At 37.6% G+C, this 26586-nt stretch overlaps 1 protein-coding gene across 2 annotated transcripts in view; it reads right to left on the reverse strand.

Annotated features, from left to right (window-relative positions):
• Positions 1-1307: 1307 nt before the first annotated feature.
• MTHFD1 (methylenetetrahydrofolate dehydrogenase, cyclohydrolase and formyltetrahydrofolate synthetase 1) overlaps positions 1308-26586 on the reverse strand; it is a 73492-nt gene continuing 48213 nt past the window's right edge. The window contains exons 19-29 of one of the 2 annotated variants that reach the window (XR_004256867.1): positions 26186-26254; positions 23526-23637; positions 22221-22360; positions 18842-18883; positions 15369-15469; positions 12731-12908; positions 8753-8860; positions 7723-7875; positions 4220-4328; positions 1662-1854; positions 1308-1389 (exon numbers count right to left, since the gene is read on the reverse strand). Coding sequence is in view for 1 of the 2 variants with exons in the window: in XM_032235432.1 (XP_032091323.1) it covers positions 4239-4328; positions 7723-7875; positions 8753-8860; positions 12731-12908; positions 15369-15469; positions 18842-18883; positions 22221-22360; positions 23526-23637; positions 26186-26254 (993 nt within the window). In the remaining variant the exon portion in view is untranslated. The remainder of the gene's footprint in view (positions 1390-1661; positions 1855-4219; positions 4329-7722; positions 7876-8752; positions 8861-12730; positions 12909-15368; positions 15470-18841; positions 18884-22220; positions 22361-23525; positions 23638-26185; positions 26255-26586) is intronic. The other variant, XM_032235432.1, reaches the window with a different exon arrangement.

Below are 26586 nucleotides of genomic sequence, written 5' to 3' on the forward strand. Positions count from 1 at the left end.
CCTCAGGTGCTTTGGAGAATTGGTTGACCCTTCTTCTCTGTGATAACCCACCAAATATTGGAAGATTGCTATCATGTCACTTATAATCTTTCTCTTTGTTAGACTAGACATACCCAGTTCCTATAACCATTCATCGTATACTTTTAACTTCCAGCTCCCTAATAAACTTTGTTGCTCTTCTCTGCACTCTTTCTAGAGCTTCAACTTCTGGATGCAGTATTCCAAGTCTGGTCTTACCAAAGCAATATAAAAGTGGTACTAAGACTTCACATGATCTTGATACTATCCCCCTATTGATGCAGCCTAGGACTGCATTGGCTTTTTTTTTGGCAGCTGTAGGACACTGCTGATTATTTAAGTGGTTGAATCCTAGTTTCCTCTCACAGTTACTGCTATTGAGCCAGGTACCTCCCATTTTATATCTGGGCATTTGTTTTTCTTGTCTAAGTATGTAAAACCTTACTTTTCCCACCACTGAATTGCATTTTGTTGGATAGTCCCTTCTAGATCTTGAGTCTATCTTTTAAAGTGCTGGCTATGCAAATCTAAATAATGAATAAATAGGAAAAATCTCAGGAAGGATGAAGAAATATACAAGAGATTTTTGTAAGTAGCAAAGAGAGGTGGTGTCCTCTCTGCATAGCTCATATAACACTACCAAAATTAAGCATTAAAATGGTCAAATTGGTTTGGTTAAACTATTTCTTTTAAAAATAGAAATTAGTATGTAGCATAAACTAAATAGGAAAGTATAAGTGATTAATTAGTGAATTTAAAATTAAAGTCTTTGATCAGAAAATGTGCTTTCACTAACCCACCAGATTTTAAACAGAACAAAATATTTTTTAAACAAAAATGTATTTAAAACCTGTAGTTTACTTTCTTTGTGAGAAATCCAGTCTTGGATCTATGTGGTCAAACCTATTAAAAATGATGGGACTTAACTCTGCTTATTTCAGTGCATGGATTCAAATGAGGATTAACTTTAGATTTTATCCTAACATGGCAAGATGCAATTCATGGGTATATATTCCATGGTAGTGCCTGTTGCAATGCCTATGTAACAGCTATGTTTTTGTTTAGTTGTTAACTCACGTGTAAATGTAATAGACTTAATAAAAGTTGTATGATTCATTATTAAATTTTATTTAATCAGGTTGAATCCGAGGTAAAAGCCATATTTTTTTAATAAGGAATACAGGTGAACTTCTTTAAAAATGTGCCATTGTTAAAAATATAGACTTTCATTTGCCACAACTAAAAAGCATACCACGGTTTAAAATTACAGTATTAAGATGTGTTTTTTAAAAAAGTTTAAATTGTTTCCAAAGACTTCTAGGAACCACGGAGAGCTTACTCAACTTTTGTCAAAATAAGTTTCCCCAATATCTGCAAAAGAAAAGAAATTACTTGTGTAACAAAAGTGGAAGTCATAATTAATGAATCAGACAAAATAAAGAGCCATCTTTTTTTTATAGCATCTGTTATGCTCTAAAAATCAATGATAACATAATTCATTCAACATCTGGAAATAAAAAAGGAAAACATTTCCACATGTTGTCCACAAATTATTTTACATCTCCCTTAATATAAAACTTGGAGGATCCACATTGATCAATAGCTCATATCTTTACACCAATGAATATCAAAGAAAAGCTTACCAATATATCATGATATTGGAGAAACAGACGAGCTTTTGATAGCCAAGGCTCATATTTTTATTTCTATTGAGTTGATATGGCTGAGACTTCCATTGTTTTCCCCCCATTGTTTTGTTGAAAGAAGCCAGATTGAAAAGTGATTTTTGAGTGTGATTAGATCTAAACGAAGACTGACTTTTCTGTAATTTTCTCACTGGAAAAAATGGGAAATTACATGCTTTTTCTTGAACAGGTGTCACCAAAGCTTAGTAATATGATTTTTTAGACCTTCCTCCCTCAAAGAGGAAGCCACAAACTGCCCAAAATGCAATATAAATTCTCCTTTCCACTTCATAAAATAATAATTCTTCACATTGTTTGAACTACTTTTGCTGCTGAACTAACTTATCAACTCAACTTATACTGGCATATGTTTGGAGACACATTTTTGGCAAGCATAGTCCTTTCAGAAATTCCTGATGTACTTTCTCCTTCAAAACTTGGAGGAATGCATGGGAGAATGAACTAGTCTTGATTTGATGCTGGCAAGCAAAAAACCCTTAGCTGAGAAAAAGGAAGAAGCATAATAGTGGAAGAGTGACCCTGATGCTTTAATGCTTGAGTCTAGAAGAAACAAAAATTGAGAAGAGACAAAATATGTATCCTGGACTTAAAAAACTGTTTTAATAAATGCAGAACCAAGTTAAGTAGCATTCCAGATCAGCAGAAACTAATGGGAAAAAGAACTCCAGGTGGGTGCAAATTCCTAAAGAAGGGGATACTAACTGCAAATATAGCAAATCATTTTAATGAATGCAACTGCACAAAACAACTAGCGAGGGCCTGAAAAAAAAGAATACAATAGGAAATAGAAAGGGGAACAAATCACGAAGGAAGGATAGAAAGCAGGTAATATGAGACTGCAGAACTGGTTTCATGAAAGTTAAAAACTCAGAATTTCCTGACATTAGTGAAGAATGAAAGGAATACCGTAATTTTACAAGGTGTATTTAGCTATATTCTAAATAAAAAGAAAAGATTTACTATATCAAATTATTCAGGGAAGATAACAGCTAAGAGATAACAAAGAAATGGAAGAACTATTTTAATTTTATTTTGGTTCAGTCTTCTTTGACCCCAGTTCCCCCCACACCCTGCCACCCTAGCAAAAATGTATTCCACTGAGAAAAATAGAGTGGCAGCACTGATGTTCATGTCTGACAGAAACATGATCTCCAGGGGAAAATAAACTGCATCCTAGAACAGGGAAAGAATGAAATCATGGTCTGAATGAAACCTTTTGAGAAACCTTAGAGAACTGATGGAGTGACAGATGACTGGAGGAGAACAAATGTCAGCCCGATGTTCAAAAAGAGAAAAAAAAGAAGTGGCAGTAAACTACAAACCAGTCAAGCCACATCAATATTTAGAAAGATTTTAGAGCAGATCATAAAAAATGGATATGCAAGCACCATAAAAACATGGATTTGTCAAGGACAGGTTTTGCAATATTGACATGTATTGTTTTTTAATTAACCTTAAAAAATTATAAGAATACTGTAGACATAGTATATCTGGACTGTCAGAAAGGAGTTAATGATCAGCAAGATAGTTAAATATGGGCTGGATGGCATAATAGTTTAATAGATATACATAGCAAGCTTGAAATTTGTATTCAGGCAGTGTTCAATATAACTCATACTCAGCCAGTTTAGCCTCATCAGATTGGAGACAGAGTTGGATGCCAAGAAAAAAAAACCAGTCCTTGAGGCCTCTTCTTTTCAGTAGTAATGACTTGAATAAAAGATTTATCTTAGAAGACAAAAATAAAATTATATAAAGAGGATGAAATTTATAGAATGCTTAATTCTGCACATCTCACCTCGAGCACTCAATACAGTTCTGGGCTCTACGCCTTAAGAAGGATTAAGAAAAAAACTGAAACTGGAGGGGAACAAGAATGATAATCAGACTATGAGCTGTGGTGGCGCAGTGGTTAGAGTGCAGTACTGCAGGCTACTTCAGCTGATTGCTAGTTCGGCAGTTCGGCTGTTCAAACCTCACCGGCTCAGGGTTGACTCAGCCTTCCATCCTTCTGAGGTGGGTAAAATGAGGACCCGTATTGTTGGGGGCAATATGCTGACTCTGAAAACCCCTTAGAGAGGGCTGAAAGCCCTATGAAACGGTATATAAGTCTAACTGCTATTGCTATTGCTATAGACTAGAAAGCAAGTCTAGTGAAGAGAAACTCAAGGAACCTGGTACGAAGCATTGACTTCAAACTTAACAGTAGTGTCCAGCAATGCCTCTGGATCCCACATTAAGCTCACTACCATCCTTGGAAACAAAATGAGGGGGTGGCTTCAGCTTTGTGTTTTGCTTGTGCATCCATCTGTCTGCACTTGTCCCAAAAGAGAAGGTGGTACAGATCACTGATTGCTTTTTAATAAATGACTATCTGATGATTAGCCATGGCAGATGTTTTGTGAAAGTCCTTATTAGCCCAAATCCTCTCAAAAGTCTGCAAATTCTTGGTTCACAGAGTAAAGCAACATCTACTGATGTTCTCAAATACTCACTTTTGGTTGTTGATTTGTCTTAGAATAGTCCATTTACTTGTCCAGTCACAGGATCCAGATCAATGTCATAGAAACAAGGCCTGGTAGGAAGTCCTGGCATTGTGCTCATCTGGAATGAAGAAACAACTGGTCTGAAATACATATTCCAAAATTACTTGGTCATGGGGCCAAGAATCTAAACACTTCCTTCCTGGCTTGTATCTTGAGCTCCCTGGAACCCTTGTTTTATTCTGAAAAGGAAGCCCAGCAGAAAAATTCAACTTCTTTGATCTGGAATTCACTGCATCTGGAAAATGTTATCCACACACAATGCACATCTATGTCTATGCAGTTATTTCATCATGACATCATAATTTGGTTTGGTGCACATCCCCCACCCAAGGTGTAAGTTTTATTAGCACCATCCACCAAGTAGTGAGATACTTTCCAGGTAAGGCTGAGTACATCAGTCAAACTACTATTGGGTTTGTTCTGAAAAGTCGCAGCTAGTTGTCCTTTTCTCTTTCTTTCCACTTTTTCTAGTGTTAGAGCCTTTTCCAGAGAGCTAAGTCATGGCACAATGGGTGCAAAATATGATAATTTGAGCTTGGTTATTTGTTCTTCAAGTGAGAAATCTGAATTGATTAGTTCTATTACTCCTGCTCATTTCACCTTAAAAACCTATCCTATTTGTTCTTACCACAGCATAAGAATTCATTTTAAATAATCTATGTTTAGTAATTTTGGCTTTTGGTGAAGCCCTCTGTCTATGAAGATAAATATGGTAAATGCAATCTAGGGATGTGGTATTCCTACCCTGAGTTTTTTCTTTCCACCAGAATCCAGACCTATCATTTCCAGAATTCCATTTACAGGACCATAAAAGCCAGGATTTTGACACTTGAATTCTGAATGGTACTTTTGCAGGCAGCCAATATAATAGTTAATAGAAGGTTAGGATGATCACTGTTGCAGACCTCAGCAGCCTGTATCACTTAGAGAGCTATAAATCCGTGAAAAGTTGCTATAAAATGCTCACAGACTAGGCAGACAAATGACCTAACAATTTATTTATGTAAAATAAACAGGTATAAAAAGAAGCAGCAGGAACAAATCCTCCACATAACCCCTTTTTTTTGGATTTATAGACTATACCAAGAAGGACTAATTTAATCCTTTCAACAAGAAAAAAAACATTTACTTTCAAAATACATTTGTTCTATCTCAACCAAACATTTCATTAAACTTGAAATTATCATTCCTGTATTGGCTAAGGCTACAATGGTTTGTACCCACTGAATATGGGACATATGAATAGAATATAAACATGTTAATGGTCTGACCAATTCTTAGAGAAGGAGCACTACGGTGTTTTCCTACATAAATCTTTTCCTTACAACATGAGACCTTCTACTATATGCCCTGCTCTTTCCCCTTTCTCTTAAAAAGCTAAACTAGTAAGGAAATCCAGTAACTATTAACCCTATATTACTTTTTCTAGAAACTTGTCCAGTTTTAAATTTTAAACCCAAGGTGGGATGCTTATTTCAATCTCTCCATTGGGTACAAGAAAGACATTTTAGTGACTGTTACATGAGGCAGTTTTGTAAGTACGGTTTTAGGAGCCATCAGATCTTTGTATAGGTGGTCCTCGACTTAAAAGCATTCATTTAGTGACTGTTCAGGTACAACGGCACTGAAAAAGTGATTTGCAATTGGCCATGACATCCCTATAGTCAGATGTTCAAAATCCAAGCTTGCACCAACCAATGGTTGCAGTGTCTTGGTATCATGTGATCATCATTTGCAACTTTTCCAGTCAGCTTCTGATAAGCAAAGCCAATGGGGGAAGCTGGGTTTGCTTAACGACCACATGATTCACTCCGCAACTATTAAGCGATTCATTTTAACAACCGTGGCAAAAACGGTAATAAAAACAGGCATGACTCACTAAAAAACTGCCTTGCTTAGCAATGGAAATTCTGGTCCCAATTGTGGACTAAGTTGAGAACTACCTGTGCCTTATGGATCTTGGCAAGATTACAATCTCATTCCATATCTTTTGGCTGCACTAGCATTTTTCTTTAACTGCCCCCATAGACTTCCAAAGTGGAATCAACAACGTTCGATAGCTGTGGTGTCAAACTGGATTTCTTTGAGAGCTGGACCAGCACTGTAGTTCTCCTCCATGGGCCGGGGAAGGGGGAGACAGGACAACAGTTCTCCTACAGCACTTTGCTGGCCAAAATAGGGAGTGGGGGAACCACACACGGCCTTCTCACGGCCTATTTTGGCTGCCAGAGGCACCGCGGGCTAGTGCTTTGCTATTTCCAGACTTAAGCACCCCATGGGCCAGATGGAAGGGGAGCAGTTTTTCTTTGTTCCAGTGCACATATTCTTTTCACCCAAAAGACTCCTCTGAATATTAGCAAGAGATACAGTCAGTCTGATGTAGTAGTTAAGGTAGCAGGCTAGAAACTGACAGATTGTGAGTTCTAGTCTTACCCTAGCCACCCTAGCCACTGAGTGACATTGGGCAAGTCACACTTTCTCAGCCCTAGGAAACAGGCAATGGCAAACTCCTTCCAAAAAATCTTGATAAGAAAACTGCATGGGCTTGTTCAGGAGTCAACACTCACAAGAGGCACCAAATAAATAAAGAAATAAATTCCAGTAAACTCTCAAGGCCATAAACAGAGAGACACCACAATGGCTGAGGACTACATATAGCCTGTAAGGTACTCATTTCTGCTTTAACTGCAAATGAGACTTCCTACTACTATGCTCCAGCTTATCTTATTAGCATAAGCAGCATGATTTTGTTAAGTAATCTGCTTCTTAAATTCTCAGCCTTGTTTATTATCATTTGGTTTCATAGAGAAGACTAAAAATCAGCTAGTACTATGGATTGACTTGTATATAAGACTCAAGGTTTAATTAAAACTCAAGTCATTCAAATTGAAGATGCCTACACAAGACAAAATGTTTTACTTCTCTGAACATTGCTACAATATGTGCTTTTCTATTTATACCAAAGAACATTTTTGGGGGCTGAAAAATGTAACTTGGAAAGAAAATGTGTTTCTTTTTCTGGTCTTTCCTTCCGCCTTTTCTTGACCCTAAGCCAGTGATATTCCCCATAACACATGAGAAGCTAATCTAGATTCAGAAATGCTATAAAGAACTGTGCTTAGTAGAAAACTATTTTAAAAAATCATACAAAACACGCTGAAGGAAAGAAAGAGTTCCTTAATCATAAGGAACACACTCCAAGAACAAATCAATGAATAAAAAGTCAGCAAATGAATGCCATTTATTTCAGAGGTGGCCAACATGGTTCCTACATGTACCAAACTGCCTATTGGACCTGAAATATTAATTTATAATTGATATATATGAGTAACTGTATATCATTTAATGCAGTTTTTAAAAAAAATAGAGGGAGCTTGAAGCCAAATAATCCAGTACTAACCCAATTGAATCAAACTTATATTAATTCAAGACTCCCAAACTGTGACACTTACTGTTCCTACTAAGGGATAAAGGAATCCTGCACCCACGCTGGCTCGGATATCTCTTATGGGTAAGATGAATCCGGTGGGCACTCCTTTCTGCTCTGGGTCATGAGACAATGACAAATGGGTTTTAGCCATGCAGATGGGCAGGTTTCCAAATCCCTAGATGACAAACAGAAAAGAGACAATGATTGCAAAAGAAAGGACATCACTTGAAGAGCGTGCCAGAAAAAAGTTACCAAATTATACAAAGTCACATTCATTTGGCTCTAGCCTTTCTTGGTTTAAGCAGATCCTTTGCATCACAAATTGATTCATCTGTTAGACTATTTCTATCAATCACAGGATCTTTAGTTTTAACATTAATAGGGGTGCTCCTGGTACTGAATATATAAAGCATTTTCTAGATAGATCAGTCCAGCATCAAATATATATATATGGCAGCCAGGAAAAAATGCCACCACAGATGTCATTTTAAGCAAGAAATGAGGCCCTTCATACACTTTGGGATATCCAGTAAACTAAAGATCCACTGAAACTGCCAAATTTGAAAAGTGCAAAATGCATTTTAAATGGATCCACAGGAAATTAAGAAGAACAATTCTTGTAGAGCACATACTGTAGAAAGAATGCTTCCGTATGAATTCATATAAAATTGTTTGTGTGACATATGTAATACATAATTAACCAAGAGAATCTGGACTGTCATCTGTCAGAAACGCTGAAGGGTCTCCTGCTTAGACAGGGGGTTGGACTAGATGACCTACAAGGTCCACCCAACACTGTTAATCTCTCTGTTAAATCTCTCCTACACTTTTGTAACAAGAAATGTTGACTATCATCTCATGGAAGTGCTGTATTAAAGCCAGGTCAAAATGCTGAAAGAAGTCTTCTCTTCAAAAAGGAAAGTTTTCTAAAGGCTTTTGCGCTAGTTTTACTTCTTAAAAAATGTAGTTATGCCCAATTCTGCCTGCATATCCAGATAAAAATCACAAGGTGCATTAAATTTAGCCCAGGCATAGGATGCCTGTAGGTGTACCTGTTTGGTATATTGAATGATTTTAAACTGGGCTTCTGGCAGCAGTTCAATGTCATTTGCTCCATAGATCTTCTGTGCAATAATTCTGATCTTCTCTACAACTGGCAGCTAGGGACACGAAAAAGGAGAAAACATGTCAGGGAGAGTTTCTTCCATTCTCACAACATACTGAATTAAGACACAGCAACCCTTTGGACTATAGAAAATCACTGCAGTTTCACCAACCATATTTTTTTCATCAGAAAATGTACTTCAATATAATTGCAACAGGAAAATAGGAAGTTTGGAAGCAGACAATCTTGGCCAGAATTCTCCAATCTGCTACTACCCGGATATGTTTGGATTTGCACTTCCCCAAATTCCTAAATTGATATGAAAATCTCAACACAATCAGGGGCTTGGGAAAATCATTTAGCTTGGAGCAGAGTATACCAGTCCAGTTTCACAGAAAGGAAATCGCTATTTCTAGGCATTTCTTCAGAGAGAATGTAATATGGATTACAAGAGAGATCTGATGCCACCGCACAAAAGCTTCCTTATAGCAGAATGTATTCTACATATACAAATAATATGGATTTTATATGGCCATTCTCAGAGTTATTAGAAACTACCTCCCCCCCCCCCCCCAATAGCTATTGACATAGACAGTCACTAGGCTGAAATATCATGCTCAACCAAAACCAAGCAACATTATGGCTTACTGGGAATAAGTAGCTATGGCTTGGTTCAGGCATCACACTCAATCACCACCAACTATGATTTAGCATGATATGTGAATTATACAGATGGTCCTCGACTCACAGCAGTTCACTTAGTGACTGTTCAAACTTTCAACAGCATTGAAAAAAGTGACTTATGACCATTTTTCAACTTATGACCACTTCAGCATCCCCATGGTCATGTGATTTACATTTGGCTGCTGGACAACTGACTCACAATTATGAGGGTTGCAGTGACCCAGGGTCATGTGATTGCCTTTTTTGACCTTCTGACAAGCAAAGTCAATGGGAAAACCAGTTTCACGTAACCACCATGTTACTAACTTAACAAATGCAATGAATCACTTAACAAATGTGGCAAGAAAAGTTGTAAAATGGGGCAAAACCAGGGGTGAAATTCAGCAGGTTCTCACAGATTCTGGAGAACCAGTAGCAGAAAATTTGAGTAGTTCAGAGAACTGGCAAATACCTCCTCTGACGGGTCCCAGAGTGAGGAGGGAATGGAGATTTTGCAGTATCCTTCCCCTGCCACGCCCACAGAACCGGTAGTAAAAAAAATTGAATTTCACCACTCACTTAACAAATTTCTCAACATAAATTTTGGGCTCAATTGTAGTAGTACATGAGGACTATCTGTATGGGCATAAGTTGTTGTAGGAGTGACATGTTTGAAGCACACATAACGGAGTCCCCCAGTTTGCTTTGGTTTTTTCACTGCCACATGAAGTGACCCTTCCTGGAAGTTTGGCACTCAGACAAATCAGCCATCAACAGGCAAATAGAGATAAACATCTACATACCATTCAAAAAAAATAATAATTAAAAAAGCCAAGACAGTAATAAAACCCCCAACCACCTCCTTGACAGCAATAAACAGCCTGATAAACAGAGATTAACATCAAGATTAATATTAGACCAACACTCAAGAAGTGAACAATATCCCAATCAAAGGATGCCAACTCAGACAAACAAGCTAACACTAAACAACAGCCTAATCAAGAAACCATGAAGAACATTCCCACCTATACCAACAAGGAAAGCCACTAATATATACAAAAAGAGGAAACCTCACTCCCTTCTAGCACTGGTAATATTACCTAATTGGATAATGAAAGAAAAGAAAACAACTAAGCTCAAAGAATACTAAGGACCCCACAGTCCATCTCTGAACTACAAATATTCTCTGTTATCAGACTCGGCATCCATATATTTTGCATGGAGAAAGTATTGCTACTGTAGCAGAGAAGGCTATCATTGCTGTATTGGGGACTAGATTGATTCCTGATAACCAGTGGTGGGTTCTGGATCCCATTGCAACTGGTATGGTGCAAGGGGGCTGGGCGTCCACCACATGAACGTATGCAGCACGTGTGCACGCATGCATAATTTCTGCCCTTGACACTCCAGCTACGCAGCGGAGCATCACATAGGTGCCTCCACGCATGCGTAATTACTGCCCTTGACACTCCAGCACCATGCGCAGAAGCCCCGAACAGCTCAAATACAGGTAAGGAGCACAGGCAGGCGGGTGGGCCTCAGGAGCACCATACTGGAACAGTACCTAGTGCTCCCAGCAGGCACCAGTACGCCCCGGTACGTATTCCACCACTGCTGATAATCAACCATGAGTAGCCCAATTGGATACAATTGTAGGGTGACAATTACCACACAAACCCATGAAAGCATGACACATGGATGTGCTTTCTCTTTCCTGACTGAGCAAGAGTCAAAGCTGTAACATGGTGTGCTGGTTATGACTTAGTGTACTTTATTCAACAATCTGTAGTTAAACCAACCATAGCTTAGCACAAAAGGGAGATACCCATAGATTCTGGGAGGAAAGATCTCTCATCCCCAGGGCCTTTGGGGTCTGTTTCTCTACTACTACTAAGTGATGGCAATTCTTCATACTTATTGAGATTGCCTTTTTCCCCAGAGAGTGGGGAATAATAAAATGCACAGTGTGACATACACATGAATACATGTAAAATGTAGCTTCATACAATTATAAGTCACAATTAGACAAAGCATTTTAAAATTATAACTCTTTCTCTATGCTTTTCCATTGAATAAGTCTCTCAAAACCCTCCATAAAAGAAGAGGAAATATCAAGAAACCTGACAGGAATGACAAGAAAGTTTCAAATTTGTGCAGGACACTAAAATTCAGGGCTGGTAAGAAAGAAAAACATGTGGACAGAAACTTAATGACAGCTAAAACAGCTTGATTTCAAGTGAGTTTAAGTATTCTTTCAACTCATCAATCATCAAGACACTAAGTTTTAAAACTATATTATTTTCCTCTTGAACATAAAAATCAAGTTCTGGCCACTGGGAACAGCTGCAGACGAGGTTGGAAAATAATTTGATTGTGCTGCTGAGTCAAAGACCATGAAACCTGAATTAGATTTAGTTGAAGAGAGCCAGGATACTTGTCTGCATTTATAAGTCTGGTTCAGCTATTATCCCCATGGAAGCCAAGGCAAATATTTCTGTAACCAGCTGTGATAATCCCACATATCTGGTCCTGTTGTCGTAATCCCAATACTCTGCTCAATATTCTTTACTTTCTGAAATTATTAATTTAAATACTGCATTTCCTTCCAGAGGAGCCCAGTAAATAAAACAGGGCACTGTAGAACCTAGATAAGTAAAAGGATTTTTCCCCAGGGAGTTGTCTTCATCCCAGATTTTTACCCAGCTAAATTTTTTCAGCCTCTATTAACATATTTCACAGTTTTTAAGCTGTGAGCCTCAAATTTCCTTTGCTATTCACAATCTTATTTTTAATAGGATTATCACATTTTCCTTACCCCTTCATTATGATTTTGGAGCTAAAGTTGACTCCAGCTGAAGGGACAAATCTTTCAGTGATAGATACTGTAGAACAGGAATAATCTTAAGGCAAAAACACTGATTTCTGCCAACTGCTCTAATTACTTGAAATGATACATTTAAAATGACATCCAGCCCCAAGGCAGGGAAGAAAAAAAAGAAATCATCTTCTTCTATTACTGTATTGTCATTTTTCCCCATATTGTAAATCATTTGTAAAAGAAATTGTCTTCCTTTCAAATGCTGAATCGCATTAGCATCTCTGCATTAATACAATCAGCCAGCCAATCCATCTCATAGGGAACCCATTCCTTTTTATACAAAGTTAGAAAACAAGCCATAATTTCCATCTATCAGTTTCGCATTTCCTTCCTTAGCATTTCATTTCTCCTAATATATATATAAGATTCAAAACAAAGCCTTACCTCCACATTGTACAAGAACTGGAAATGGCTTGGGGCCTGTGATGCCCTCTGCACGGCTTCTGCTAATGCCACAGCTCCTTTACCCCCATCAGCCCAGTGGGTGCATTTGACAGCATCCAAAGCACCAGCTTCCTTAGCCATCTGGATGACCAGCTGTAGTTCTGCCTCTGTATCTGATCTGCAAAGGGAAAGATTACCAGGCTTTCTATTAGAATGCCAATATACCAGTACTTAACCTTTCAAATGTTTCATTGACTAACTACAATTATATACTGGAAATGCCCTGCCTCCTGTGCTGTACAAAGCATATTTCCAGTTTCAGCATTACTGAACTTCAGTAGAATCCAAGGACTAAAATTACTGCCAGCCACAGTTAGTTTTGAGATTGTGATAATTATGGTTAAAGCTAACCATAGCTGATTCATCATTAACATTCAGTTGGTCTGTCACTGTTGTCCTTTAAAAAGATGCTGGTTCTTCTTTAGGCACGGAGCCAAAAAGAGAGACGAGGTGGCTATACAGGAATTGTGTCCTTCTCTCTAGAGAAGTAGCAGAAGCCATTAAGAAAAATAACAGATCCGGAAGTAGCATGTGTTAAGCAGGAAAGGACAGCACAAGAAAGAGTCTCAAATTTAGTAAAAGGAGGTGGGGGGAAGAAGCTACAGATAAACTTGCAAAATTTTGTTATTGGAGCCTCATCTTGATAAACTGTAGTTGTAGTCTTTTTGTTATAGTTTCCAGATTTGGTTTAGCTAATTCATTTGGTCCAAATTAACATATTTTATTTTATTGAAGTTTATTATATTTATGAATATTTTTATTCATTATCTATGATATATCACTTGTTATTTGTGTATACACTGAGAAGTTGTGCACCAGAGACAAATTCCTTGTGCTTCCAATCACAGTTGGACAATAATGCTATTCTATTCTATTCTATTCTATTCTATTCTATTCTATCCCATCCCATCTTCTTTGTACTGGGTATTTTTAACCCTTGCTACTAGCATTGAACTACCAACCAAGCAGGTGGTTATATTAATTAAACAAAAACATTCAAAATGAAAGAGATGAATTTGACAAAGGGAAAAACAATTATGCCAAATGTTTAATCTTGGTGAAGATCATAGTGAAAGAAAAACACCAACTTCCTTGAGAATTAAGTATTCAACATTAGGGAGTGAATATGTTCAGACTGAGTAAAAGCTATATGGGCAGGGTAGAAAGAAAGCAAAATATGGCTGGGAGTACTGCTGTACTTTTCAGCCCTGTCAAACTCCCTAAACCCTTCAAGGTGGGATGGAGAACTGAGCCATTCCCTCAAACAGGGATGCCAGGTGGGAAACAAAGGAACTATTTCCTGTAGGAGAAAAGGGCTGCTTAAGCTTCTTTAGTTGAGATTGATATTCCAGATTTGTCCTTCTCTTTTATTACAGAACAACACATGCAATTGTTTGCCTGCTTCTGCCTTCTCTACACAAAGGGGTCACCACCATAAGGAGGTGCAAAAGTGTGTTGGGTATGTTGGGCTTGAGGAATTGAATCTAGAAGGACGGGATTTTTGGAGTAAAAACCATAGAAGCAATTCAGCTACACTGAGCAGAAGATGAATAACATGAAGTATTCCTTAATTGAAGTAAGAGAAGCTGGGGAAGGCTTAATTTTTATTCTGTTAATGTTTGCTGCAAATCATTAAACATTTCATCTTCATGACATTCTGAGATCACCTCCCTCAAATCATCTGGCAAGCATGAAAAAACCTTGCCTGATAAGCCAGGGCACTTTGATTTTTTTCAAGGTTGAAATGGAGATGCAACATAAAGAGAATAGTCTCCTTGCAGCAAATCTCTTGTTACCCAAATCTGTACATTTTATTTACTTTATTAAAAAAAATGCATGGTCGCCCACAACTCTGGGTAGCTCACAACAATAGTAAAAACCCTGAACTATAAAAATGTGAATATTACATTTGTATACAAATAACACAAAAACACATGCAAGAAAGACCAACAGATGGCTTGGGAGGGAGGTAGAAGATATATTCTATTTACCCCTACAAGCAATCTGACATGCGAATATTTACCACATTTCAAATCACCACCCACTCAGCTACCTGTATGTGTGAACCAGGTTTCTGAAAATCTGATCTGAGGGGAACACTTCGTTAATGAGGCTTCCTCGCTCAATAGACCTTAGAAAAGATTGTAGTGTTTGCCCAAAACTAACATATGTTAATATTTTATCTGCATTGATTTTTAAAAATGAGGACGTGAAGGAAACTTCTGGTTTCCTGCAATGTAGAGTGATAACAGTCCATCTCTTCTGTCTTAGATTTTACTACCCCGTTTTCCTGCATTGTTGAAGTACCGAGAGCATCTCTAAAAGCTGCCAGTGAATTGTACTTTTAATGTGAACAAATGAGAAAATTACTGAATATATGAAGAATAATCATGTCAAATGTATTTGTTGTGATTTACATTTAAGTCAAACTTCAATTAAATCAAATTTAATGTTCTAGCTTTATCCAATAATTTATGTCTTGAACCCTTTCTTGTTGAGTACATTTTAAAGAACATAGGTAGATGGCATCCACCCCGAACTGTGAACTTTGTTGTACTATGGACCATGTTGTACTTACTTGAATGCATTGACTGCCACCACTACTGGAACACCAAAAATTCTGGCATTTTCGATTTGCTTGCGCAGGTTACTACAACCTTTTTCCAGAAGTGGAATATTCTATACATGACAAGGAGATTTTAAGGGATTAGTTCAGAGAAGGAACAAATGATAAGTGTCTCCTGGCAATTGGCTGCTGAATGTTAAAGAAAGCTGGAATGAAAATGAAATGTGTGTGTGCATAATCTACATTATTTTACAAACTTCACTTTTTGATTCACAATAAAAGGAAAAAAAGACAGACTGAAGAGAAATAAACAGGATAATTTGGATCAATTTTAACAAAAGACTGTTTGCATTCAACTGCAAAATAGTTTCATTTAAGAAACTACAAAAAAAGAAAGAAAGCATCTTTTAAGAAGAAGAATGGCACAAAGGGGGGGGGAGAAGGTGAAGACAATTCTCCATTTTCAACTAGAGGGCCCCACATTATCCAATTCTCTGTTGAAGAGACTTTGCTTTTGCAGGATGGAGATTTAACAAAGGCTGCTCCATGGATTGTTGAAGATCCTTCTTTAAAATAGCTAGAAGCGTCTTCAGATGAGTACTGCTGATGTAATAAATGTTTAAAATCACATAAAAATTGCCCTTGATCAAATGTGCAAGCCTTTAGCAGTTTTAAGATTCTTCTGTCTAATATATATTTTATAAACAGATGTGGCAGAAGGATGGTTTTGCAAATATAGAACCATATGGAGAGGCACAGTGAATGCTCTCAATGTAAACAAGATTTAGTTGTATTTCATTCCCCATATTTCCTTATCTCCTTATCTTTAGTTTTTCTGACTTAGTATTTTTATCTTTTTCTGCCTTTTAATAATAACTTAGCTTCCTATGAAGAGAAACATTGTAACAAATACATTTGGATGTAATACTTAGGGTATTTGCATTTATATAGCAAAATAGCAGAAAGCCATGCCTCCAAGAAAAGTGGGACAAACTCAGGGGTTTTGGGGGACAGCAAGGAGCTGGGAGCAGGATCCATGCAGCTCCTTATTGTGCTTTGTAGTGACACTTATACATCAACTGCTATTTTAAACTCCTGTTTTCCACCTTACAGTATTTATATAAATGGTTCTTGACTTAACAATAGTTTGTTTAGTGACTCTTCAAAGTTACAACAGCACTGAAAGAAGTGACCATTTTTCACACATATTGACTGTTGTAGTATCATCATGTCGTGACATGATCAAAATGTGGAACTTGGCAATGGACTCATATTTGTGACGGTTGCAATGTCCCAGGATTATGGGATCCCCTTTTGCAATCCTCCGACAAGCAAAGTCAAGGAGGAAGCCAGATTCACTTAACGACTATGCTAGTAACTTAACAACTGCAGTGATTCACTTAACAATGGTGGCAAGAAAGATCATAAAATGGGGCAAAATTCACTTAACAGATGTCTCAGGTAGCATATTTGGCGTAATTGTGTTCATAAGTCAAGGACTACCTGTTGATACCAGTTAAGAAATTCCACCTTGACAACAGTGTAGACTCCAGTCCAACTAATCTGGCAGGCGCCTAGTTGGACAAGTTCATTCCTTATTGTGGTACCCATCAGGCATGGGTACCTGAGTTGAGTCTTGAGTTTCTCTACCAAACTTCCCAAAGTCTCCTTACTCTTTTTATGCTACCACTGGCATGATTGTGTGGGAAATTATCATCCAGCCCTCTCCCAGAAAAATGAAATATCCTAGGAAATATTGAAAAGGCAGAATATTTCTCTGGATGTGAAAAGAAAGGAACATATTTTAAAAGACAGAATAGTTGCCTGTAGCTTCCTGCCCATCCCCACTGTTAATGGGCCATTGAGAACGCCAGACTAGTCCCCTTTACATAATAAAGACTTCTCCACTGCAGCTGCAGGGGGAAGGAATGTTGGAACTTTACTCAACTGACCACATGGCATCTGAGAACTCATCCATACCTGGATTCAAAACACAGCCTAGAGAGTAGCCCCTGCATGGCCCCATGGGAGTCTGACAACCAATCAGAGACAGGAAACAGAGAGGTGGGACTAAACAGGTTATAAAAAGCCTAGCAAGCCCCTCCTTCAGCCCTTCTCTTCTTCTCCATCAACATTGAAGCATGTGATCACCTTTTCTGTTCAGGGCTCAAGCCATGTGGCCCTGTCCAACAATAAACCATCTTTCCAAGCAGCCTCTATGTCTCCAGTGTCTTTTTCCCCACTTGGAGCTGAACCCAGAAGGACATTTCTTTCATCAATTGTTTTGCAAAAAAATAAAATAAAAAAAAGCTTAGTTTGTGTTGTCTTTTTCCCTGCTCAAAATTTTGTCCATAGAGAGATAAAGCTTTGGCCTTGGTTTCAGTCTGCTGTTTGAAATTCATTCCTCTCCACTTAACACTTTAAGTACACAAACACAGCAGGAAAGGGGTTACAAAAGGAATAGATAATAGCATGAAAAATAAAGCCCTTGAACTGCTAGGTGGAAGGAAAGTAGACTTTAATGCTGACCAAATCACAAGGTTATCACATAAATGAAGCCAATGCAAATAATCAGTTCGATTCAGGAAGGAAATCCAGGTAGCTGAAAAGACCATATACATGTATCAATCTGGAGTACTGATAGTGCTCCATAGATTACAGTGGTATGAATTTTCATAGATAACCTGAATCCAGTTTCAGGGGAATGGGAAGATAGAAGAAACAGGTTGTCAAAGTTACAACCATCTCCTGCGAAAAAAGTTTGCTGCTGAATGTTGCGCGCATAATTGAGGGATGATCTGGAAATTACAAAATAGAGAATTCTGAACCATAATTTCACATCAGTAAACCATTGCTTATTGAATGAATAAGTTGTTCAACTTTTTATACCACCACAATTGCACATCTCAAGATGCTTTACAAATCAAATCTAAACAGTAAGTTTTTTTAAAAAAGCAAACAAATAATTAAAGTAAATAATTGCCCACAATTTATTAGATGGGAAGTCAAATATAGATGCCAGTCTCCAAAGGCCAGTCAGAAAAGCCATGCTAGTTCTTTAATGAGTTCTGTGCTTGCACATTTAATTGAACTTAATTCCCATGATATGACTGGTCCGAAGTCACTCATTTGGTATTATGACTAGCATAGGGACTAGACATCATGGTCTTCTAGTTTCCAGCCTGATGCCCTAATTCACCAACTGAATTTTGTGTCTGTGTGTGAGAGAGTGGGGGGTGGTGGTGATAGGGGGAGGAGCGAGAGAGAGAGAGAGAGAGAGAGGGAGGGAGAACAACAATAGGAGCTGTATTGAGATTGCTTTGGGTTTTATTTTTTGGGCAAGGAGCTATCTGAAAGGTTGGTTTGTTATCATTATCGAAATAGTAACATAATATCTGACAATGAATCTGAAGACAAGAATCTAGAAAAATAAACTAAAAAAATTAAATATACATTCAAAACACAATCAAAAGCACAATTATTACCTCCACAATGTATTCTTTGGGCAAGGGGACTCCAGCCATAACCTGAAAATATTAAGAACAAGACAATCAAGGAACAAAAAAAAATATTCTCCTGGTATCTCAATTTTATATTTTTGTATTCCCAAAATTTATTAGCAGATTTTTTCATGAATGGAGCTTGGGAAAGAATTATGAAATTCTTTTAGAGTGCATACCTGTAATTCTAATAGAATATTTTCCCCATCTGCTTTATGGGTATTCAAATTACCATTATTTCTTGTTTGAATTTATATAACAATTTAGAATGCATAATTTCAATTCAATATATGACCAAGAAAAAGAATTTGAATGCAGCAAAATCTCCTCCCCTAACTATTACAATCATCAGAGTGCAATAGTTAGCATAAGAATACAATTAACTAAGTCTCATCTTAGCCCTAGGGCCATCTGGTTACCCTCTTCCTAAAAATGTCTGATAAGCAGAAACATATTTCACAATTAAAGCATATTACCATTCTCAGTCACCATAGATAAAGCCAACAGAAACACTCTTAACAGTATTTCAACAGTGGGCCAATGTGGCAAGGCAAAGTATTCTCCAACCAGTCATATATCGTGGAGCAGAAATTAATCTTCCCTGATTCTGTTTTGTGGAAGAAACAGACTGTTGTCTTTTGCTTCTCTAATGAATTTGAGGTAAATTCTCTAAGTCCTGAACAGATCCAGCTTGGACCAGATATCTTCCCTGGGCTGATCTGTGACTAGGAAATAGTTGAGAAATTGTGCTAAATGAAACTAGTCTTAGAACCATCTTGATTTGGTAGAAAATATAAAGATCCTTTCTGAGATCAACCCTAGTTCCCAAACATCATATAAAAAGCTAGGATTACTAAAAGGCTGTTTTCAAGATAAGAATAATGAATAGTAATGAAAATTTGTCTAATGGGCTTGAAGGAGTTAGTTATTAAAGTCCTAAGTGCTAATGACAAGTCCCATGCAGGGAAACGGTAAATTGCTAGATCTGAGAGAAAGTTTTCCAAAGGAAATAATGCCACTTGTCTTATTCAGTTGAATGGAAAATAAGGAAGTTGTCTGTTTATCTGTCATATTTACTGCTAGCCCTCTCTTCAGTCTTGCTTGTTGGAAGTCCGAGAGTTCAGGGATCCCTATTGTTGGTGTCACACATTTCTCTCTTTCCTTCAAACCGACTGATATATCTTAATGTGGCAGCTCACCCTGGATCCAAGTTGATCTCTACAGCTAAATCTGGAATATCCATATTCAGGAGTTGCCCAGTGCAATTTCTAGGCCTATACTGATAACAACCCTGGACTGGTATGTACTGAACTTCAAGACAGGGGGATCAGGTCTTTTAGGAACTGGGAATTGCTCTCTCATGTCACTTGGACAGCAGAACAGTGTCCTTCGTGATATATTCTGCTGACATAAACAGAAGGCTATAGTTTCTGAAGGCCATTCAGTCTGTTCTAATAATTTAAATAGATTATGTTGTAATGCCATCTCTTTGCCGAAGTTAGTGGGCTCTCTTGTAGGAGATGAGCAGACTGAGCTGAAGGGTGGGGTTAAATGTGCCATTCGTTTAGAATAATAGCACAAGAGACCCAAGTCCAGCCCACTGAATTCTGCTGACCTTCATCTAGCACCAATTTAGCTTGGGTGTTAGTTGCTCAGATTCTTTGTTATAGGTGGCAGAATAAACTCTTAATGCTCTGAACTCAAATACTGTTCCTGGTTATTTGTGCATGACACCCTACTCTTTTAGCCTGGTGTCTGTGGCCATCTGGTCTCTGAAACTGATTGCTAATCTGCCACATAGAAGAGAAAGAAATCTTTTCCTGTAGGCTTCATTTCTAGTGACTGAGAATAAAGAGCAAAGCAAAACACCAGCTGCAGCCTTACTATTATTTATAGGAATGCATTTGGTCTGCAAAAAGTCCCACTGGGACAGTAGACAGCATCCTAGGAGGTTAATTTGCTTCTGGTAAGTGAGTGTTTTGTGATTGTGGCAGCCATTTTGTGAATAGGCAAATCTCCCATGGCAACAATTTTCTAAGCAAATCTACCATAGGATCCCAAAATTTAGCATTCATTATATGAAATTTTTCTCTCCTTACTATGGGCTAGAAAAAACATGTCACTTTCTGCTTCCCTTAAAAATAGTGTGTAGTACAGTATCTTCTGAACTGGGAATCATGATATAGAACAGTTATTCCGGTCAAATTCAAAAAATGCTTATTTCATCCAACCATTGCTAGTATTAAACACAAGTTCTCTTTTATGCATGAAACAAGCCACGCTCTAAAAGCAGCAAGCAATTCTGAAGTTCTATCCTGTCTGGAGAAGAGCATGAAAGCATCACCTTGAGGAACCACAAGGCACCAAGTTTCATTATGATTCCTTTCTGTTTCTGTACATTCTGCTAGGTAGCTTTTTGACCCTAAAAATGCAATTTACTCCAGGTGTTAGGCTATAGAAATTTGAAAATCCTATGTACATAGTCTTCCCCATCACAACACTAGAAGACCTCCGTCTTCTATTGTATCCTCTGTCATATCACAATATGCTCCCCTGCTGCAATTTAATCTGCCTGTTTGGCAGGCTCCAGGAATACAAAGAGGATGGAAAAAATGGGGATCAAAATATGCATTATGCATTGCCATTATCAGAATTCACTGGTGAAAGCTGTTTTTTAATTTTATACTTACACACACTTACACACGACAAATAACCAGTGAGAAGAAAAAAGGTGAAAATATGAGGTTTAAGAAATTACTGAAATGATCTGGGAGCACTATCACTAGCAAGCAATGATTATTACCTCTGATCTTCCAAAATAACTGAAGTTCTCTGGGTTGAAGACAGCATTATTAAACCATTAGACATTTTTAAAGCCACTACAAAAAGATAACCAATAGGACAACCACATAGCACAGAAAACATAAAATAAAATATTCTAGTCTAGAACTGGGTTAAAATTCCAACTAAATGCAGAATTATAACATCTGGAAAAGACAATTTTTCCCTAGCACAAATCTGGGCACCAGAAATCTAGGCATCATTGGAGAAGGCATTTCAAAGGAGAGCCCTAAAACTGAGATTTTTTCTCTCCAACTCCAGCTACTTCATTTGATAGGGATACTTGGCTGTTCCTTCAAAGGGTCTCTGAAGATGACTGCATTGACCCACTCAGGTTATCAAGTAACAGGGCAATACGCCAAGAAATCTGGCAATTATTATCTTCATCTATCAAAGAAATAATGGGGAGTAAATCTTTCAAGGTTGCTGATGGCAAATCTAGCCAATAGAATTTGGTACTATTAGTTGAGCCCCGCATCAATCATGACATCCTGAATTCCCTAAGATGAGGATCAGCACATACCGTCGGTCCTCCACCATGCATTTTCAGAGCTCGGATGGTGGCAACCAAGACTACCACATGAGGCTGCAAACCGGAATACCGACACTTGATGTCGAAGAATTTTTCCATGCCAATATCAGCGCCGAAGCCAGCTTCAGTCACTGCATGCAGAATAATGAAATTCATTATTATGTACAATCTGCTTTCTTTTTTTGCATTGCATTATTCTTATAAATTACATTCTGGGATTGCTTAAATGATTAAGATGACATGACTGGAGGTTTATAATTTAAAAATGAAGAGCAGCAGCAGATTAGCAAAATGCTCAGAGAAGCAAAGAAAGACTAGGACAGTGTTTCTCAACCTTGGCAACTTGAAGATGTCTGGACTTCAACTTCCAGAATTCCCCAGCCAGCGAATGCTGGCTGGGGAATTCTGGGAGTTGAAGTCCGGACATCTTCAAGTTGCTAAGGTTGAGAAACACTGGACTAGGAACAGGAATGTCTCTCCTTCCTTTTCCTCCTAATTGCACAGCTCTAGCAACAATCTACACAAGCTAGGAGAGAGAACAGCTAAGGAGACAGCAATGCTAATAGATAAGTTTACATCTCTGCAGATCTCCTGTCATAGGCATCTCATGACTATAACTTCCTTTTGTCTGAATTGTGGGTATTTTTAGAGTGAATAGTATAGCAAGAACCCTTCCAAGATGGTAACTGAACAAATATCATGCTAAGTAATAATTATGCAAAACATGTCAGTAATTAGATGAGACTTTCTCCAGCATAAGGAATTTTTTAAAAAAGCAGATATTCCGGAAAAAAAGGTAGGACAGACTTCATGTCATTTTTTTTCTCCCAGAAAATCTTTTGTTAATTTATAACAATGAGTGTTCTTTTACTTTTATTCACAGTATCTATTGTAGTTCATCTACTTTATTTAGCTGAGAAAATCAATGTTTCTTTTTAACTCTCTAATTCAGTTACTTTGCACATCCAATCCCATTCTTTCTTTTAAAATAGGTGATAAGAATATCAGAAGAGCCTGATTGCTGGATTAAGCAATCCAGCAATTTCCCCTTAGTGCTCAGCTTCTACAGAGTCCACCAATAAGACATATATAGGAGTAGCAATTTCCTGCTGTGCCTCATAGATATTCTGAACATAGAGAATTCTACAACCCTTGTGACTAATGGCTCTTGAGAGAGCAGTTTCTAATGCATTTGCCTTCCCAATCTTTAAAAGCATTTAAACCAATAGTTGTCACTGCATCGTATACCATGTATTGTATAAAAAAACCCAGGCCTGAAGGTGAAAAGAGACTTACCAACAAACCCATCCTTGCCAACGACTTTCAGGGCAATCTTGTCTGCCAGGACAGATGAGTTCCCATGAGCAATGTTAGCAAATGGACCAGCATGGACAAACACTGGATTACCCTGAGAGATATGAATAGAAACAGAGGAAAGAAAGAAAGAAAAAAGAAAGAAAGGAGAAAGGAAGGAAAGAAGGAAGGAAAATGAGCATGTCATCTAAACTACACCAAACAAACATATCCTTCCAGTATTTAGAAAGACATATTGCTGCACTCAGTAAAAGTTATTCATATAGATAAGCATACATAGGACTGTAAAATTGTACAGCATCTGGAAGGCAAAAGAAATGCATCACAAGGGAAGTAACCTAATATCATGAATAGCATGTGGACATTGTAGCAAAATACATTCAGTCTAGTGGAATCTTCTCCAATATTTCTCCAACAAGTTCTCCAACATTTCTGGTAAAACCCAAATAAGTTTGGGGGGGGGAGTCTTCAGGGACTCCCCAAATGGTATCTACTTTGCAAGTCTATAAACTCCCTGCATTTATATGGTCTTCCTTTAAAAAAAAGAGACCAATGATATCTAAAAGAAAGTGTTGAAACATACCTGAATTTTGCCTTTTGCAAAATTGCTTCTGCAAGGCAAATCAGAACATATCATACAAAAAGTAATCACCTTATACACCACAAGACCCAATCATATGGACCAACACTGAGAAGGAATAGGGAGCTCTTGCTTGCTCACTCTCTTTTTAATACATGTTTTACTCATCCAAAATATTTAAAAGCCGACAGGAAGAAACACATAGGAGGGAGAGCAGGACAGAAGAAACAATAATACTATTTTTGGGATGAAAGAAAGATGAAATGTGGTGTTAGGGTTGTGCCATAAATAATTTTAGAGGGGTGGGTGAAAGAATGAGGGCAAAAGCCCTATGAGGCGCCAATGTATGAAAATGAGTAGCAATTCATTGAGAAGCAAAAGATGTTGGTGCTTTTTGGTTTATTGGTGCAAGAGACAGAAGACACTGGCACCTGAAATTAGGAGGAGATGCAAAAAACTGCCGAAAGTCTAACGGAAGTGGGAAAAATTCCTGATACAAAGATAACAACTTTGTGAAAGAACTTGTAAGTCAGAAAAAAACAAAGCTGAGGAAAACAGGCTCATTTTATGTATTAGCTCCTCAAATAAATGCTTCCCAAGGTAGTTTACTCGAAAGAAAGAAAACAGCTAAAAATGGTGAGTAAGCAGAATGAAGTAATACAGTCAGGAACATGAAAAAAAGTGCTGTAGGACAAGAATAACACCAATCCTAGTTCACACTTTTGTTTCTCAAAATTGCAAACCAAATGCCTCAGGTGTGCTCAGAAGTAGAAAATGCAGGAAAGTTTTTCATCTCATTTTCCCCCTGCAATTGGTATTTGGAGGCACACAGACCCCAATCCAGAAATAACACTAAACTTCAAGACAAATTGGAAAACCCACCCTCCATAAATTTATCTAATCCCTTTTAAAGCCATTCTAGTGATCCAGGAGAATGAATTCCACAGTGGATGGCAATGTGGGAAGAGTAAAGAAACAGGAGCCAATTGTATGAGACATGGGAAGATTTTGTAAAAAAAAGAAATCTAAAAAAATATTGGCCGATACACAGACCTCTTACTCTTTAAAATGAACAGCATTCATAATAAATGATAAAAATCATTCCCTTAAATTACAAAGAAATGTCCAAAAGGAAGGCTGCAAGACACAAATCATCATCCCCTATGCTACACAGAATCTTAGAAGCTGATATAGCTGGCGTTATAAATAAACCAATGATTTAATCCAAAATTCTAACAAACAGTACAATAAATTCTCAAAAATTCTCAAATCTCAGGAGAACACTGAATCTTATAAACTTCCATGTCTCAAAAACCTGTGAGATGCTGGCCTCTGAAATTTGGAGGAAGAATTATGCAAAATGTCACAATTTTACCAGTTTTTAAAATTTTAAATGCATTTTTGTAAAACAGCTAAAAGCCTATTTAATTGCCAAATAAATTATTCAACATTATTTTACATTTACCGTATTTTTCAGAGTATAAGACACACTGTTTTCCCTCAAAAAAGAGGCTGAAAATCTGGGTGCATCTTATACACCGAATGCAGCATTTTTGGCCTTCTGAAACCCCGCCCCTTTGCAAAAATGACTGTGCATAGCCTTTAAGAGGCTTCCAGAGTGCTCCTGGGGGCTGGAGAGGGTAAACATGAGCAAAAAATGGGCCATTCTGCCCCACAAGCTGCCCAGGAGCACTCTATAAGCCTCCGAAAGGCTATGCATGCCCCCGACTTTTTTTTTGACAAAAAACAGGCCCATTTTTGTGCAAAACCTTTTTTTAAAAAATTGCCTCTTCAAAATCTTGGCGTGTCTGATACTCTGGCGCATCTTATTCTCCAAAAAATATGGTAGTTTTGGATCCTATGGATACTACTGGGGAGGTCTTATGTGCCACACATCCTACATATATCATCTCTTTTATCTGACAAAGAACAGAAACCTCTAATGACAATGGTGATGATGCAGTAATCCATGTAAACCACTGGAATAGAATAGAACCACTGGAATGTATTTTAATGTACATTCCTATTTTCAACAAAAAGCATTTGCACAAACTATACTTACTTCCAAAGTCTGCATGAGATTGGGCTTAATAGCATCTTTCATCAAAACTGCCAGGGCACCGCTCACTCCCTAAGGAAATAAGTAGGAAAAATATTTAAGTAGCAGTTCTTGCCCTTTTTTTAGGTTTATGGCATTTCAAGCTAATAAACCTACTTTTTATAATCATGATGAGCCATTTTCTCAGTTTTTGTTGCCTAAAAGTAGGTCATGAAAGGCAAATTCAGCTGGTCGTGTTTAAGCTTTACTTAGAATCCAGTTTGTTCCATGCTTTCAAACTCCATTGCCAGAAATTTGGGGAAATGTCTCAATTTTCAAGATTAATATTAAAAATAATTTACTAGATACACATTTAGAAATCCTGAATCAGACAAAGACCACTGAACGTAGCTTTTTAGGAATCC

This window comes from Thamnophis elegans, chromosome 1 (assembly GCF_009769535.1).
Source record: "Thamnophis elegans isolate rThaEle1 chromosome 1, rThaEle1.pri, whole genome shotgun sequence".
Lineage (NCBI taxonomy): Eukaryota > Metazoa > Chordata > Lepidosauria > Squamata > Colubridae > Thamnophis > Thamnophis elegans.